This window comes from Labeo rohita, chromosome 6, assembly GCF_022985175.1.
Source record: "Labeo rohita strain BAU-BD-2019 chromosome 6, IGBB_LRoh.1.0, whole genome shotgun sequence".
Taxonomy (NCBI): domain Eukaryota; kingdom Metazoa; phylum Chordata; class Actinopteri; order Cypriniformes; family Cyprinidae; genus Labeo; species Labeo rohita.
Window position 1 is genome coordinate 24,967,705 of NC_066874.1, and position 15,401 is coordinate 24,983,105.

At 35.6% G+C, this 15,401-nt stretch overlaps 2 protein-coding genes across 12 annotated transcripts in view; one reads left to right on the forward strand and one right to left on the reverse strand.

Moving 5' to 3' along the window:
* Positions 1-166: 166 nt before the first annotated feature.
* Positions 167-5,718, reverse strand: sumf1 (sulfatase modifying factor 1). Its single transcript, XM_051112911.1, has 9 exons — positions 5,396-5,718; positions 4,549-4,722; positions 4,395-4,469; positions 3,914-3,996; positions 2,254-2,376; positions 2,059-2,173; positions 1,848-1,961; positions 1,673-1,732; positions 167-355 (listed from the first exon to the last, which is right to left on the reverse strand). Exons 1-9 carry the CDS (start codon positions 5,648-5,650, stop codon positions 254-256), a joined length of 1,101 nt encoding a protein of 366 aa, XP_050968868.1. The 5' UTR covers positions 5,651-5,718; the 3' UTR covers positions 167-253.
* A 2,688-nt stretch (positions 5,719-8,406) lies between these two features.
* The window catches only part of itpr1a (inositol 1,4,5-trisphosphate receptor, type 1a), a 38,452-nt gene continuing 31,457 nt past the window's right edge, over positions 8,407-15,401 (forward strand). For 10 of the 11 annotated variants that reach the window (XM_051112444.1, XM_051112445.1, XM_051112446.1 and 7 more), the window contains exons 1-4: positions 8,407-8,561; positions 10,630-10,738; positions 11,556-11,626; positions 15,077-15,192. In XM_051112444.1, the coding sequence (XP_050968401.1) occupies positions 10,647-10,738; positions 11,556-11,626; positions 15,077-15,192 (279 nt within the window). In that variant the 5' untranslated portion in view covers positions 8,407-8,561; positions 10,630-10,646. The remainder of the gene's footprint in view (positions 8,562-10,629; positions 10,739-11,555; positions 11,627-15,076; positions 15,193-15,401) is intronic. The other variant, XM_051112452.1, reaches the window with a different exon arrangement.

Genomic DNA, 15,401 nt, shown 5'->3' on the forward strand with positions numbered 1-15,401 from the left:
GTACACATCTTTTAGTCTGCATTTTGAAATTTGATTTAGAAACACTTTCTAATGAATAATTTATGAAAAATTAATTTTCTTGTCATTTTCTTTCCATTTCATTTTCTTGACAGTACCTTCTGTAATTATACATAAAAATTGAAAGAACAGAAATAAAATCACAACAAACTCTTACAAATGGCTTTATTTACATCAAATTAAAAAATCTTTCTAGATTTCAAGTGTATGACAGTGATAGATCTGATGTTTGAGGTTATGGATCAGCGTCAGCGGCACAGCGGAAGCCCAGATTAGATGCAGAACTGTCCGGAGTATTTTGACTACGGGCTGCACACCTGTATCTGTAGCAGTAAGACTACAGAGAGAGAGAAATATGTTAACACGTACATAAGCAAGTTGTATAAAAGCTTACAGATGAGGGTTGCATTTTTCTCTTAGGTGCATATACGTAATTAAATTCAAAAGTTTACATACACCTTGCAGAATCTGCAAAATGTTAATTATTTTACCAAAAATAAGAGGGATCATACAAAATGCATGTTATTTTTATTTAGTACTGACCTGAATAAGATATTTCACATATAAGACGTTTACATATAATCCACAAGAGAAAATAATAGTGGAATTTATTAAAATGACCCTGTTCAAAAGTTTACATATGCTTGAAATTATTACTCTGTTGTTACCAGAATTGTATAATTACAGCTGAGTTTTTTGTTTAGTTATAGTTGTTCATGACACCTTTGTTTGTCCTGAACAGTTAAACTGCCCGCTGCTCTTCAGTGAAAAGTCCTTCAGGTCCCACAAATTCTTTGGTTTTTCAGCATTTTTGTGTATTTGAACCCTTTCCAACAATCACTGTATGGTTTTGAGATCCATCTTTTCACACTGAGAACAACTGAGGGACTCATATGCAACTATTACAGAAGGTTCAAATGCTCACTGATGCTCCAGAAGGAAAAACCATGCATTAAGAGCCAGGGGGTGTAAACTTTTGAACAGAATGGAGATGTGTACATTTTTCTTATTTTGCCTAAATATCATGTTTGTTTCCATTTAGTACTACCATACAGAAGCTTCACAAGATACTTACATGTTTCCCAGAAGACAAAATAAGCACAGTTTACCCCAACCTTCAAATTCAAAACATTTTCACCCCCAGTCTCTTAACGCATTGGGTTTCCTTCTGAAGCATCAACTTGAACCTTCTGTAATAACTGCATATGAGTCCCGCAGTTGTCCTCAGTGTGAAAACATGGATCTCAAAATCATACAGTCATTGTTAAAAACGGTTGAAATACACAAAAATGCTGAAAAACCACAGAATTTGTGGGACCTAAGGATTTTTCTGAAGAACAGCAGGCAGTTTAACTGTTCAAACAAGGGACTCATGAACAACTATCACTAAAACAAAAAAACAGCTGTGGATAATTTAGGTAACAACACAGTATTAAGAATCAAGTGTATGTAAACTTTTGAACAGGGGAATTTTTATAAATTCAGCTATTATTTTCTCTTGTGGACTGTATGTAAACATCTTATGTGCAAAATATTTTATTCAGGTCAGGTTATATAATTAACATTTTGCAGATTCTGCAAGGTGTTTGTAAACATTTGATTTCAACTGTATGACAGTCATTAGATGTACATTAGATGGCTTTGTATGTTTTACCTTGTGGCACATGTAAGATCCTCCTTTCTTGACTCTGTCCGTCCCTGTTTCTGGTCCTTTCTGTGAAAAAGGACAAGTCATAAAGATAAGGGTTTAACACATGAACAGCCTCATATGCATAAAAGAAAGACCTTTAAATTACAGATATGAGTATAGTTCACTCAATTAGTCTCACAGGATTGTATTTGTCTTCTGTAGTATGATGCACATTCCACCAGTCTGCTGTCCATTCCCATGCATTTCCCACCATGTCATACAGTCCAAAGCCATTGGCAGGAAATGACATCACCTGCCCAAAACACCAGATAATCAGTCAGTGTTTTTTTTAAAACCCAGTACAGATGTAAATCAGGATAAAGGGCTACATTGTGTTCTCTTTGTGTTACCGGTGATGTGTTAGCATAGCCGTCCTCTGCTGTGTTGTGGTTAGGGAAATCTCCTTGCCACAGGTTAGCATAGTGCTGCCCTTTAGGCATTAGTTTATTTCCCCATGGATACAGCCTAACAAGAGCAAGAGAAAGAATATGTCATAAAAATATTTAAATGGACAAACAATGAACAAAACGTGGACACGCACGCACCTATCCTGGAGTCCTCCTCTACAAGCCAACTCCCACTCAGCTTCAGTAGGAAGTCTGCGTGTGGCCCAGTGACAGTACGCCTGTGCATCACTCCATGATACATGCAGCACAGGGTGATTCATCCTAAATAAAACCAAAGTGATTATGTTTAATATTATGACTTCAAAACAGGTTGACTTGAAAACATTTAATCTGTTGTATTACAATCATTGAGTGGTTACTCATCTGGTATTACAGTTTTTCTCAATTGCTTAAACACATTTCTTGAAATTATGCCTCGCTTTTGCGAAACTCTAAACACAAATCCGTATCTTCTAACTCAATACCCCGAACTTACTATATTCAGGTCAAAATGTAGCTCTCCACTCAAAACAATTCAATCTTGCCAAAAAACAAACAAACAAACTTTGCTCTCAGACATGACACACAAATCCTCAAAAACACACACACACTACAACACAGTTTTACACACTGATGAGATCAATTCAAAACAATACTACGAAAACTGGTAAAACTTGGAAAAAAATTCACATGATGAACACAACAACTGTATGCATTTGCAAGTGTTTCAAACCTTAATTTATTGTACTTTAGGGTACAGCACAAAACAGCAAACAACAACAAAAATAATTATTCTGCCCCAGCATCCTGTCTTTGGTCTGGGACAGGCCAAAGAACCACCTCAACATCACAGACTAAATTGGCCCTGGACAGGCAGCGGGGGTAAAATCCTCTTGCATGCCTGACCCAACCCTGGCACGCATCAACTAAAATATATAAGACTGCTTGTTTTCTTGCCCTTGCCCTTCCTATTTCTCTTCCATGTAGTTGTTGTTGTTGTCATCATCCTTCTTCTCCTCCTCTTCCACCTCCACCTCCTACTCTTCATCTTCGAAATTGCATATTTCTGTACCCACATACTGATACTGATCGAAAAAGACTGGATAGGATTCACAGTTACACTTTTACTAGCGGTCTGACAAAATAAATAAATAAATAAATATATATATATATATATCAACATAAAAAATATAATACAATATAAATACATTACAAAGTCATTGTGAAATAGACAAGAAAAAGGAAATATGGGCAAAGGCGAAAATATAAACTAGAAAGTCCACTGTCAGAATTTGTAAGTCTTGTGTTGTCCTCTGTCTATATCTGTTTCCAACTGAAGGTTCATGAGATGCTGAGATGTACCTTTGAGCTATTTCAGAGAACTGCTTTATCATTGGTTAATCTGTAGACTCTACATTAGTGAAAGTCAATATTCACTTGAACAATTCATGGAAAATTTACAAAAAGTCTAATAGAAATGTGTAGAATATGCTTGACAGTTATGACAACTCAGAAATGTTCCATCGAAGGTTCTGATTGGTGTGTGATAAATTTTGACTCCTAGTGTTTCCACTTGGGTAATTGTGTTCTAATTGAGCTCAAACTTTGCAGACTTGAGGGAACAATATTGAATGGTAGTGCTTTCTAAATGATCACATGGTGTAAGCACTGAGAAATGTAGGGATTTGTGTGTAGAGTTTTGCAGTAACAGTTCACCAAATCTGAATCATGTGTTAAAGCAGGGGAATAGTGTTTATAGGTCAGGATTGGTTATAGTGTTTTAGCAATCAAGAAAAACTGTAATAGATTTTTTTTTTACCTGTGCTCTATGGTTGAATCTGGTCCTTCTGGGTGTCTCCAGTCTGCACCTTTCACTGGTGACCACCAAGGAGCAGCAGCCACCTACTGACCATAATTATGTAAAAACAAGAGAAGTGCAGCTTAGTTATCTATTAATGCACATCCTGTCTGTTTATGGCTATATTTGGAGATTAAGATCTCTAGCTAAATTAGCAGAACAACGTATTGAGTAGTACTTTAACCATGCAATCCATGGTTTTGTTTGCATTCGAGTATCTCCAAAATGGCCATCACATCCGGGTAACCGGGTAACGTGATGTAAGTGCAAACTTTCTATGCAAATATGTAGGGAAAATGTACAGCCAGCAGCCAGTTGGTCATTATTGCAAAACAAAAGAAAGACAGAAAGAAAGAAAGAAAAGCTTTGCCATGTAAATATTACATATTCAGTACTAAACAGTTAACGGCAGAATTAAAATGTATCTGTACACATTTCTCACCGCATGTGACAGTGTGCTCTTCACGTCCTCACTCAGCAGTCCCTCAAAAACAAAGGAGTCTCCAAAACGCTCAGCCTGTAGATACAGGTAGCTGACTGAGTGAATATGTATATTGATTATTTGTCTTATGGCACAGCAAATGGTGGTTATTTACCTCTGTGATGTAGCCTGTCTGGTTGATAAAGTGCTGGAACTGCTGGTTTGTGACTTCATGCTCTTCAATGTAAAAAGGGTCCAGCCTCACTTTCCTCTGCGGCCCCTCTCCGTCCTGTGGTATTCCTGGGTCATCTGTTCCCATCATAAACCAACCTCCCTGCAGCAGCACCAGCTAAACACACACACACACAACAATCAAATAATTTGCTTGAATTAACAATTTATGAAAAAATAAAAATACTTATTCATCATCATATATTCTGAACCTTTAGAGGTTACTTATTAGTTACTTAAGATTTCATACAAAAAGCTATCATATGGTTTTAGATGTAGAGTACCCTTATAGCACACATACATCACGGAGACGTCTATTTGACGTCTACAAGACATTTTTTGTGTTTGCTCATCTGCAATAAGTCTATAGGATGTTTCCTAGCAGATGTCAAATAGACGTCTATCAGATGTCTTTAAGATGTTTGTGATTTAGAATGTACGTAAAACTGACCACTTACAGACGTCTGTCAGATGTTTGCACACAGCAGATGCTTTCCAGATCAAGTGATCTTTAATAGACATCTTGCAGATGTATGTGTGCTATCTGGGTAGTGCATTTAAATATAATGCACTTTAATAATTTTATCATGCTTTTCTGTTCTTTTTTGAGACTGACAGATCTATCAAACATGTTTTTTATAGATTTAAAATTTCTCCTTTTGTATTTCACAAAAAAAAAAAAAAAAAAAAATGAAATGAAACTAACGAAACAAATGAAACAAAAATTAAAACAGCAATTTACTCGTCAAGAGTGTAACTGCAAACTTAAGTGATGAATTGAACAAACCCACCTTACTGCGTATATCATGCTGTGTCTTGTGTGGGCTTTGGTTTGCTGTTTCTGAGTATATATTTGCATCATCGTGATGTTTCAGTTTGTTTTCATCACTTATATCAACATCAACATCCCTTTTCAGTCCCTGACAACCACAGTCCGTGCCTTGTGACTCCGACGACTGCTGTTCGAGCACGATATCGCCTATATCACCACTCACTGCTAAAATACAGAGAAATAAAACTACAGAACTGCTCAATGCTGATGCCATTGCCAGTAACAACCCTGCTCATGATGAACTGCACGTCCGGAAAGAGTCACGTGGTTAGTCAGCTGACACGTGTAGCTGCAGCTATGCACAGACATTACAGAGTAAACTGGCCTGAAATCATTTCAGAAGCTCTCCGTTTATGTTCACATTCATCTCAGTTGTAGTAACTCGCCTGGCGTGTAATATTTGCTTCAGTCGCTTAGAAATTGGTGAACTACAAGAAATCTGTGACTAGAGGTCGCTGTTCGTGCGAAAACGCTCCAGGCGCTGGTTCACATTTTCTTGGGAAGTCTGTTGAAGTGATGATTATCTGAAGAAATTATCTTTTTAGACACGCTGTCCGAGAGCTATTGCTTGCTCTATCGTTATTCTTTTACTGTTTGTGTTTTACTTTGATTTTTAATACATTAATAAAACGATACAGCTAGAATTATTATTATTATTATGATGATGATTAAGGACAGACTGTCTGTAATGCTTCTCAAATTAATTCTGTTTATGTCTAAACTTAACTCTTTTGTATTTTTTTAAAGCATTTTGGTCTGATTTCTCTGATGTGGACAGCTGCAGGGCCAAAAACAGCAGACAAAATAGAAAGTTTTCACATAGAATTGCTTTAATGTTTTTGAAATTATTATAGATTCCATACATACTCAATTCCTTTGTATAATTTGTATATAGAACATCTGTATTTACATTATATTGTCTTGTGTATTGTCTTTCACATATTTATTCTACTCACTCGTTTATTTGTCTATTGTTTGTGTCTTTTCATATATTTATTCTAATCACTTGTTCATTTCTGTTATCTGTGTCTTGTCACTTGTGATCCTGTCTGTGCACTGGAAGCTTCTGTCACCAAGACAAATTCCTTGTGTGTGTAAGCACACTTGGCAATAAAGCCCTTTCTGATTCTGATTCTGAAATTCACTCAGGTGATGTCTGAACTTGTCTGTTTCATACTTTAAAAAGCATTTTGTTCTGATGTGAACAGCAAAGTTCATACAGCATGGTCACCAAATCTGACAAAGCGGCATTAGAGTCGAACTTGGTTACTCTGTTTCACACTAAATAGCTTTAATGTTTTGCTAATTGACTAACGTGATGACTAAACCTTTGTCTTCTGTATTTTAAAAATGTTTTTGGTCTGATGTGAACAGCTGCAAATATACAGCAGGGTCACAGAATCTGACAAGGCAGCATATCAGGTTGCCGGAATCTGTTCCCGCCATCTGTTTTACATAGACTGGCTTTAATTGATAGCCAAACTCACTCTGGTGATGTTTAACCTTTCTGACCTGATGCCATGATAAGTAAGCTTGAATAATGCAAAACATCTTAGAAATATTCACAGCTATTCGGATGCTGCCTTGCTGCTAATGGGGAATGTTGGTATAGTAATAGTGGTCTCTTAAAGCATCTCCAGTACTGATGACATTTCTAAAGTTTTACTTATTTGTATACAGAGCTGGGTAGGTTACTTGCAAATTGTAATCCATTACGGATTCCAAATTACAAGACAAAAATTGTAGTTAGTAATGTAATCCATTACATTACACATTTTAGGCAATATAATCAGACTACTTTTAGATTACTTTTGACCTCGTTTATTGCATTGATTTAAATAGGATAATCTTATACCATATTGATATAAAAATACAAAGATTAAGAAAATATATTTCATTCATTGTTATTAACAACATAAAGTGCTTTAAACATTATATTACATCAAGGTTTACCAAACTGGAGTTTGTAAGGAACTGCAGGCTGTTTGTGAGTTTAATGAAAAGCTTATAATTAATTAAATAATAAAAAAAATTAAATATTTTATTTGTTTACTTGCATGTCATGTGACCATTAACCAACGTTAAAGAACTGTGAACATGCAAATATGATACTTAATTATTAAAATATTTATTTTAAAAGCTCAGAGGTACTTCAAGTAAATATATTAGGTAAAAGAGGATCAGATGAGAAAAAAGTTTATGAAGTTGTGAATTCATGAATCTGTGAATTTGAAAAACAAAAGCCATCTTAAGACATAGAAATACCCTACAAAGTGATAATTAAAATAAAATATTTCTAATTACATAATCCAGATTACATGTAATCAGAAACACAATTTGTTGAGTCATCTTAAAATAATTTGTTACCCTGCTGCCTTAAAATTTTAAGTTCAGTCAACTAAAATAAGTTTAGTCAACTTAGATATTTGTGTTTGCTAAACTTAACAGATGGGTAAGTAACCCAGCTGCCTTAAAATTTTAAAGTTGATTCAACTCAAATATCTAAGTTGTCACTTAGTATAATTTAACATTTCAAGTTGAATAAACTCTTTTTGAGTTGACTGAACTTAAAATTTTAAGGCAGCCAGGTTACAAATTATTTTAAGCTGACTCAACAAATTGTTTTTACAGTGTGCAGGTAATTCAAACAGAGCTGCATGTGATTTAGGTTATAGTGATTTTGCACAACGGCAGTGGTGCACGTTTATCAAAACCATTAGCAGACAAATATTTCCAAATCTGTTACATCACTTGTTACCGCTGCTTACATATTTTTGTATATTTTGGCTATAAATAAATGCAGTTTGTCTACATAGTCTCTATAGACCGTTTACAAGAACTACTAAATTTAGTCAAATGAAAGGGAAATTCTGGGTCTTGTAGTTCTCGAATGCTGTAGAATATCGAAATGACCGTAGCGTGGTACCTCCGAAACACCATTTCCCAGAATCCCAGCGTACTTCACTGTTTACAGAGTCACTCGGCAAGCCGAAAAGAGACGAACATCGGGGCGATGGACCGCTGCTGGACTCTATGAAGAGTCGGGATAATAACTTTCTCAAACAGAGGACGAAACGTTTGGGAAAATACCGCGGAAACTTTTCCTCCAACTTCGTCGGAGAGAGGTGAGAGAGAAACTACACAAGAATAAACGGACTACTAAGAGTTTTGTTCATGAATTATGATTTATTAAATATTTATCTTATCTGCCGGAGAGCATCGCGCGCCCTGCTGAACCCGCCCCTAGGTTAGAAAAACTGCCATGAGAAACTCGTATATAGAAAGAGAAAAAGATACAAACTCAGCGAGGAAGATAAAAGTGAATTAGCTGGCCGGAGATGATGTTTTATGCTGTTTAACGCAATAATCCAAAACAATGTTATGATGAAGTCAAGAAGAGGTCTGGTTCCGTTAGTTTAATCGCATTTAGGACACGCAGTTCATAAAATGACTCAGATTTTCACAAATGCGTTTGCTGGATAAAGTTAATGTGTACATGCATGGGCTTAAAACTGTCTTTCTTCGTTTTAACATTGTTGACAAGGCTAGAAAATTGAATTAGTTTCTGTTGTCAAGACGGACGATCTGCAGATGTTCAGTAGATAAGATGGGACAGAATCTGCATTATGCTTGCAACAGCACCAGATTAAGCTGCAAGTCGCGCAATAAGTAATGTTACAAATGCATACTTTTTCATGTAAAACAAAGAACAGTTTTTGTATGCTTTTTTTGCTTTGTAGGTAGATAAAAATTCACATGCAAATCCCTCCTCCGCATTCTCTCTCTCTCTCTCTCTCTCTCTCTCTCTGTTCATATTAACGGTTTGGTTGGCTAATCATTTGTTAATCAAATCTAGTAGTAACAGGAAGAATATGTGGTGATGATACAGTCGTCAAAGGAGTTACATGGAACTGAGAATACAGCATGCTCACAAATCCAGTTTCTTTTTGTCATACAGCAAACGTGTTGTACAGACATGTCTCCATGTCTTAATATGTTGGATAAACCACAGTTTTTAAAGTGGACAAAGTGATGATAGAGCTATTATAGTATTTAAGTCTGAAAATGTGTAATACCATTTACAAAAAATACTACCAGAGAAATAATACAGCATCTTTTTTTTAAATATTACTTTATCAAAACAAAATAAGTACTTTTAGATAACAGATTTATCATATTAATTAATTAGCAATACTTCTGAAGCATTTATTCATCTTAGTTAAGGTTAATTTCAGCATTTACTAATGCATTATTAAAAGCACAAGTTGTGTTTGTTAACATTAGTTAGTGCACTGTGAACTAACATGAGCAAACAATGAACGACTGTATTTTTTAACAAAAATTAATAAATAGTGAAATAAATGTATTGTTCATTGTTCGTTCATGTTAGTTAATACTTACTAATGTTAACAAATGACACCTTAATGTAAAGTGTTACTATTATTATTTAGCACATAGATTCAAAAGAGTTTAAGTTCATTTAAATGGAATCCATTTTTGTATTTTATATTTTATAAGCATTCAAATGTACTTTGATATTGTAGTATGTCAGTTGCAAATTTGACGCTGAATGTGTGTTTCAGTATGGTATTGCAATGCACTGGACTTGAAATGAGGGTTGAGTAAAGTTAATAAATAACTTTTGGGATAAGCTGAGTTGGAACCGAGAATGTGAAAAGGCCCATGCTGTATAAGTATTATGTAATAATGTATATTTAGAACGGATTCAGCTTAAACCATAATAACAAAAGAATGAAGATCCAGCAATCAGTTTTAGAGTGCAGCTTTTTTTGTTTTTCTTCGCTTCATGGGTTACCAATGATTGAATATTTGACATTTCCAATCACATGTTGTTATTTAGTTCATGCTTGTGGTTTTAAGTCAATTATGCTGTGTTTGAAGACATCAAATTGGCTTAGACATGAATATTCTTCCTTTGTTTTGTCAAAACATTCTGTTTAAAGAGCTCTGGAGAGCTTTTATTTATTTACGTATGTTCTATTTGAAAATGTTGTGTATTTGTATTATGTACTATGTACTAGTATGTACTAGTGAATGACACTTCTAACCGGACATCATATATGTTGCTTTACTTTTGTAAATCTATAGGTATTTTTATAGTTAGAGCTGTTAGCTTGCTTGCTTAATGATAAACCGGCACATAGACCTTGTCATGACCTCTGACCTCTGCAGGTGGTGGAGTGGTTGCCATGGTGGATAAAATGTCAAGTTTCCTGCACATTGGGGACGTGTGCTCCCTTTATGCTGAAGGATCTACCAGTGGCTTCATAAGCACTCTGGGGTGAGTTGACTGACACTCCCTGTTATGATATAATGCTTTGAAATAACGTTTATAAAATGTAATTGAGAGCAGATTAGCGGATATTATGAGCAGGACATTTCAAATGAATTTGTTCCAAGAGTGATTACTACAGCAAATAAATGATTAACAAGCATAACCAGCTGATTCGTTTGAAGTCCAAACACTCTTTTTCCATTAATTCCTCAACATTCTGTTTTCTGCTGACAGAAATCTTAAAGGAATAGTTCACCCAAAGATTCTGGAATCATTTACTCACCCACATGTCTTTGGAAACTTAGATGACTTTTTTTCTTTCATTAAACACAAAAGGAGATGTTTGGCAGTGTGTGTAAGATTTTTAAAGCAAGCTTTTCAGTCAGAATCAACATAATTTTTACTCTCTTTATCAAACGAACCTATGATATGACTTCAGAAGATATTTTAAATAGCGTATGCATAATATAGATCATCAGTCTCAATTAACTGTAGTTGCATTTTTAATATTTAGGTGATCTAAACACTTTAAACATCAAAACTGCATTAAGTTTGCTGTGGATGAATGCTAATCTTTGATGTGTAGATAAGAATAACCAGCTGTCAGCAGTTCAACCCTGTGTATGTGTGTGTGTCTGTGTTTTTGGCTGACTAGTCGTGGAATTTGGATTATGTCCAGTAAGCTGCTGCTTTGGGCCAAAAAAGGCTAAATACAGGCGCACACTTACAAGTGCACACCATTATTTACTCACTCAAACACGCTCAGACAAACCAAAAGTGCAAACTTCTACAAAGTAACACTCTTGTTTATTATTTCATACAGGTTGGTTGATGACCGATGTGTTGTCCAACCAGATGCGGGAGACCTGAACAACCCACCCAAGAAGTTCAGGGGTGAGCAGATTGTGTGTGTGTGTGTGTGTGTGTGTTTGTGTGGATGTTACACTGGATTATTTTCAGTTAAGACAGGAAGTTCAGTTACTTAAACTGGGCTTTGAAGTCAAAGGTCACACATACTCTAGAGAAAAGTTTGTCATCTTCATAAACACCACTTAATTTAGCAAATCATCCTTCATTCTTTGGAATTAATATACCATTGTATTCCAAAGCTTGTGGATGTTTCTGTGGACGTTTACTTTGCTGTGGAAATTGTTACCAGCACAGAAAGTGCAGGACTGCTTAGTTAAAGGACTTGAAAAATGAATGTACTTCAAAGGCCGCTCGCTAGATTGTGTGTGTTTGAAGGCGACTGCCCTCTAAACTCCCCACATCACTTAAAATGCATCTGCTGGTGACACTGAGAAGCTACATCAGGAGTAGGTGTGTGAGTGAGTACGTGTATACCTCGATGTGTACTGGTTTCCATCACTAGTTGGCTACTGAATGTAAAAGAAATAGTTTGCCCCTGAATAAAAAATCCTGTCATAAAAGACTCATCCAAGTTGTTCAAACAATACATGACCTTCTTTCTTCTGCTCTTTTCCATACAACAAAAACATACAGTGAGATGTATGCATGTAGGCTGGACGATATGGCAAAATATCACAATAATTTCAGTCGATATGATGTAATTCTGATATCGATATAAACAATATTTTAAAAACCTTAAAAAAACTGCCAAGATTGCCCACGACAGATGTCTGTACCAGTGTTGCCAAGTCTGCGGTTTAACCGCGGAATTAGGCTACTTTAACATTGTTGCCACGGGTTGTTTTTCATGTCCTCGGGTTGAAGCGACTCCAATAACTTGATATTTATGCTCTGGAATGTGCATTTACCAGGGGAACCTCACCAAAAATGCAATTTTTAATGGAAACCCCCCCATGAAACGCGATTGGGCTAGTTTTGGGCAAGTTTTGAGTAGCAGTTTGGCGGGTTTTGTTGTGAAAACCTGGCAACCCTGGTCTGTACCCACAAACTTCTGAAAAATGAACTTGCCAAGACCATACGACAAAAAACATTAAAATATACACCATAAAAGACATAATATGACCATAAAAATTAGTGATGTAGCAACAATGTTTAAAAAACTTTACTAGATTTTATGCTATATTCCAATTCCTGTGAGGAAAATACATTATTAGTCATTATTAATTGCAGTATTAATTGCCAATCATCCTCACCACCACAGCTCTTAAATTTTATACTCAGTTGGACATAAAACAAACCATTTTTGACTTCAGTGACACCAAATACCATTGGTTTCTGTAACCAAATTCTGTGAACCTAGTTTGAATAATTGAATAAGTGCAATCTGGGGTCGATAAGACTTTTGCATTGATTTCATTAAAACAGAAAAAAAACAGTAATAATGTGAATGTTGTTACTAGGGGTGGAGGGAAAAAAATCTGTTCACATTTGAGTCGCAATTCAGTCGCATCGATTCACAAATTTCAAAAATGGATTTTCTAGTTAATATAATAATAATAGTAGCAAGATGTTGTTGGAACAAAACAGCAACAGCACTGGAGGAGGCAAAACAAATACATCCTGCCTCATTTTCAGCACGGGCAAGTGTTTGGAAAAATATTATATTAATTATTGATCTTTTGCGGTTTCAGTGCCCCGGATATTAACCCGGATCACTGATGCCTGCAATTTGTGTACAGTAAAATTATACAATGATATAATTGTGAGAGAAAGCACTGAAATATACTTTCTCCTCCCATTTCGTATTTAGGGGTTTCGTAGTATATGTCATTTTTTGCTTGAACACGGTGTAATCACATTCGGACACATCCCTGATGGGAAGTGTAAAGTATTTTAGATTTACTAGGAAGTTAATAGTTAATACGAAACACTGATTTTTTTGAGTCAGGACTACCCATACTATATAAAAAAATCGTGAATCGATTTTTTAATCGAATTGTGACCCCAAGAATCGATTTGAATAGAATCGCGAGGTACCGAAAGATTCCCACCCATTTAGTTTTTACCATTTAACATAATGCTTTTCTATTTTAATATATTTTAAAATGTAATTTATTTCTGTGATAGCATTCTATGATTCTAATATGCTGATTTGGTGCTCAAGCAACATTTTTTTTTATTATTGTCAATATTGACAGTTGCTTAATGTTTTTCTGGAAATTATGTATTTTTTCAGGATTTCAGGATTTTGTAACATTAGAAGTGTTTTTGCAATCACTTAGGATCAATTTAATGCATCCTTGCTGAATAAAAGTATTGAAAAGTCTTACAAACTTTTAAACAGTAGCATATTAATAATTAAATTAACAATAAATTTTGTTTTTCTGTTTGAGTAACATAAGGAACTATCCCTTTAACTTTTATCTATTTCTATGTCGAATGCATTTATCTCAATAACTCAGCCCTGCTGATAAATAAACCTTGCACAATGTGCTTGAGTCTGTGATGGAGGGAGGGAGAGAAGGAAAGATAATTGTCTGATGGTCAGTGGGCCCCCGTAGAGAGGAATGCACACTATTTCCTTCAAATATAAACACACACCAAAGCAAACTGGAAGCATGTGATGGTTCGTTTTCTATTGTTATTATTACATGAATATATTTGTTTTGGATATGCATTCATTTCTAAGTGAACAAACTTATGATTTTCATCTGGCAGATGATAAGTGAGCAAAATATACTAGCATTGTAGCAGGCACTCAAGCTTGGTGTATGGTGTCTTTTTACTTAGAACCAGTAAGTAACACCCTGGCAACCACCCATGGCAACACCGGTGTATTAGCGTTATGTAGTTTCTGATGAAAAATACAGAAATATATTTCCTCTTAAACACTGTTGTTTTCATATGAGAGTGTGTTCTACATTCCTCCAATGACCCCAGAGCTTTTTGGTGTTTTATCAGCCCAATCTCAAGAAACTAGAAACAGAGACCAGATTCTCTCTCTTTCTCTCTCTCTCTCTCTTTCTGTCAGTCTGTCTATCTCTGACTCCCCCTCTCTCCTTATTTGGTAAGACTGGAGTTCTGCTGGAAAGAAGAATTGCATTTTCACTTTTATGCATGTAGCTCGTATTGAAAATACTGTCCGTGTGTGTTTTCAGTCATTTTACAACCTTGTGAATTTACGTTTGTTTTTTAATTACGTGCTGTTGAATAGGACGTTTTTTTGCATCTGATACGAGGAGACTAGTCCTTTTCAACAGTTATGTACATGTACGCTCAAACCACACAGACGCAGAGTTTACATATTGATTTTCATACAGATTTTCTTCCTTACCTTTTATGATCACCTTGTCATCCTCATTAGCAGGTTTTGAAGGCTGTGTGTGTGTGTTTAAAACACAGTGTGATTGTATGTGTGTTTTGTTTCTCTGTGCTGTGATGAAATGTGTTCTTTCACTCCTTCTATCTCTGTAGACTGTCTGTTCAGACTGTGTCCCATGAACAGATACTCGGCACAGAAACAGTTCTGGAAAGCTGCCAAACCTGGAGGAACCAGCACCACAGATACTGTTCTGCTCAACAAACTCCATGTGAGTGCAAAGCTTAGTCTTTTCCTGGCCACGGACATGAGCTGTTTGTTTATATTAATATAGGGAATTCCTCTTCGCTACTTTAGAGTAACACAGTAATTGCTGGTCTAGAATATCCACACCTCAAATGATTGGCTAATGGCACAACATGAACATACACAGTCCTAAACCCTTCAATAACAACTATCCTGAGCTACAATGTTAAATAT

What these genes read in the sequence shown, in the direction of transcription:
- sumf1 (XM_051112911.1), bottom strand. Translation starts at nt 5,650, where the DNA reads ATGGCATCAGCATTGAGCAGTTCTGTAGTTTTATTTCTCTGTATTTTA. An exon ending in AGACAGGCTACATCACAGAG is followed by an intron (nt 4,470 to 4,548) that starts GTAAATAACCAC and finishes CTGTATCTACAG; the next exon opens with GCTGAGCGTTTTGGAGACTC. An exon ending in CAGAAGACAAATACAATCCT is followed by an intron (nt 1,733 to 1,847) that starts GTGAGACTAATT and finishes CCTTTTTCACAG; the next exon opens with AAAGGACCAGAAACAGGGAC.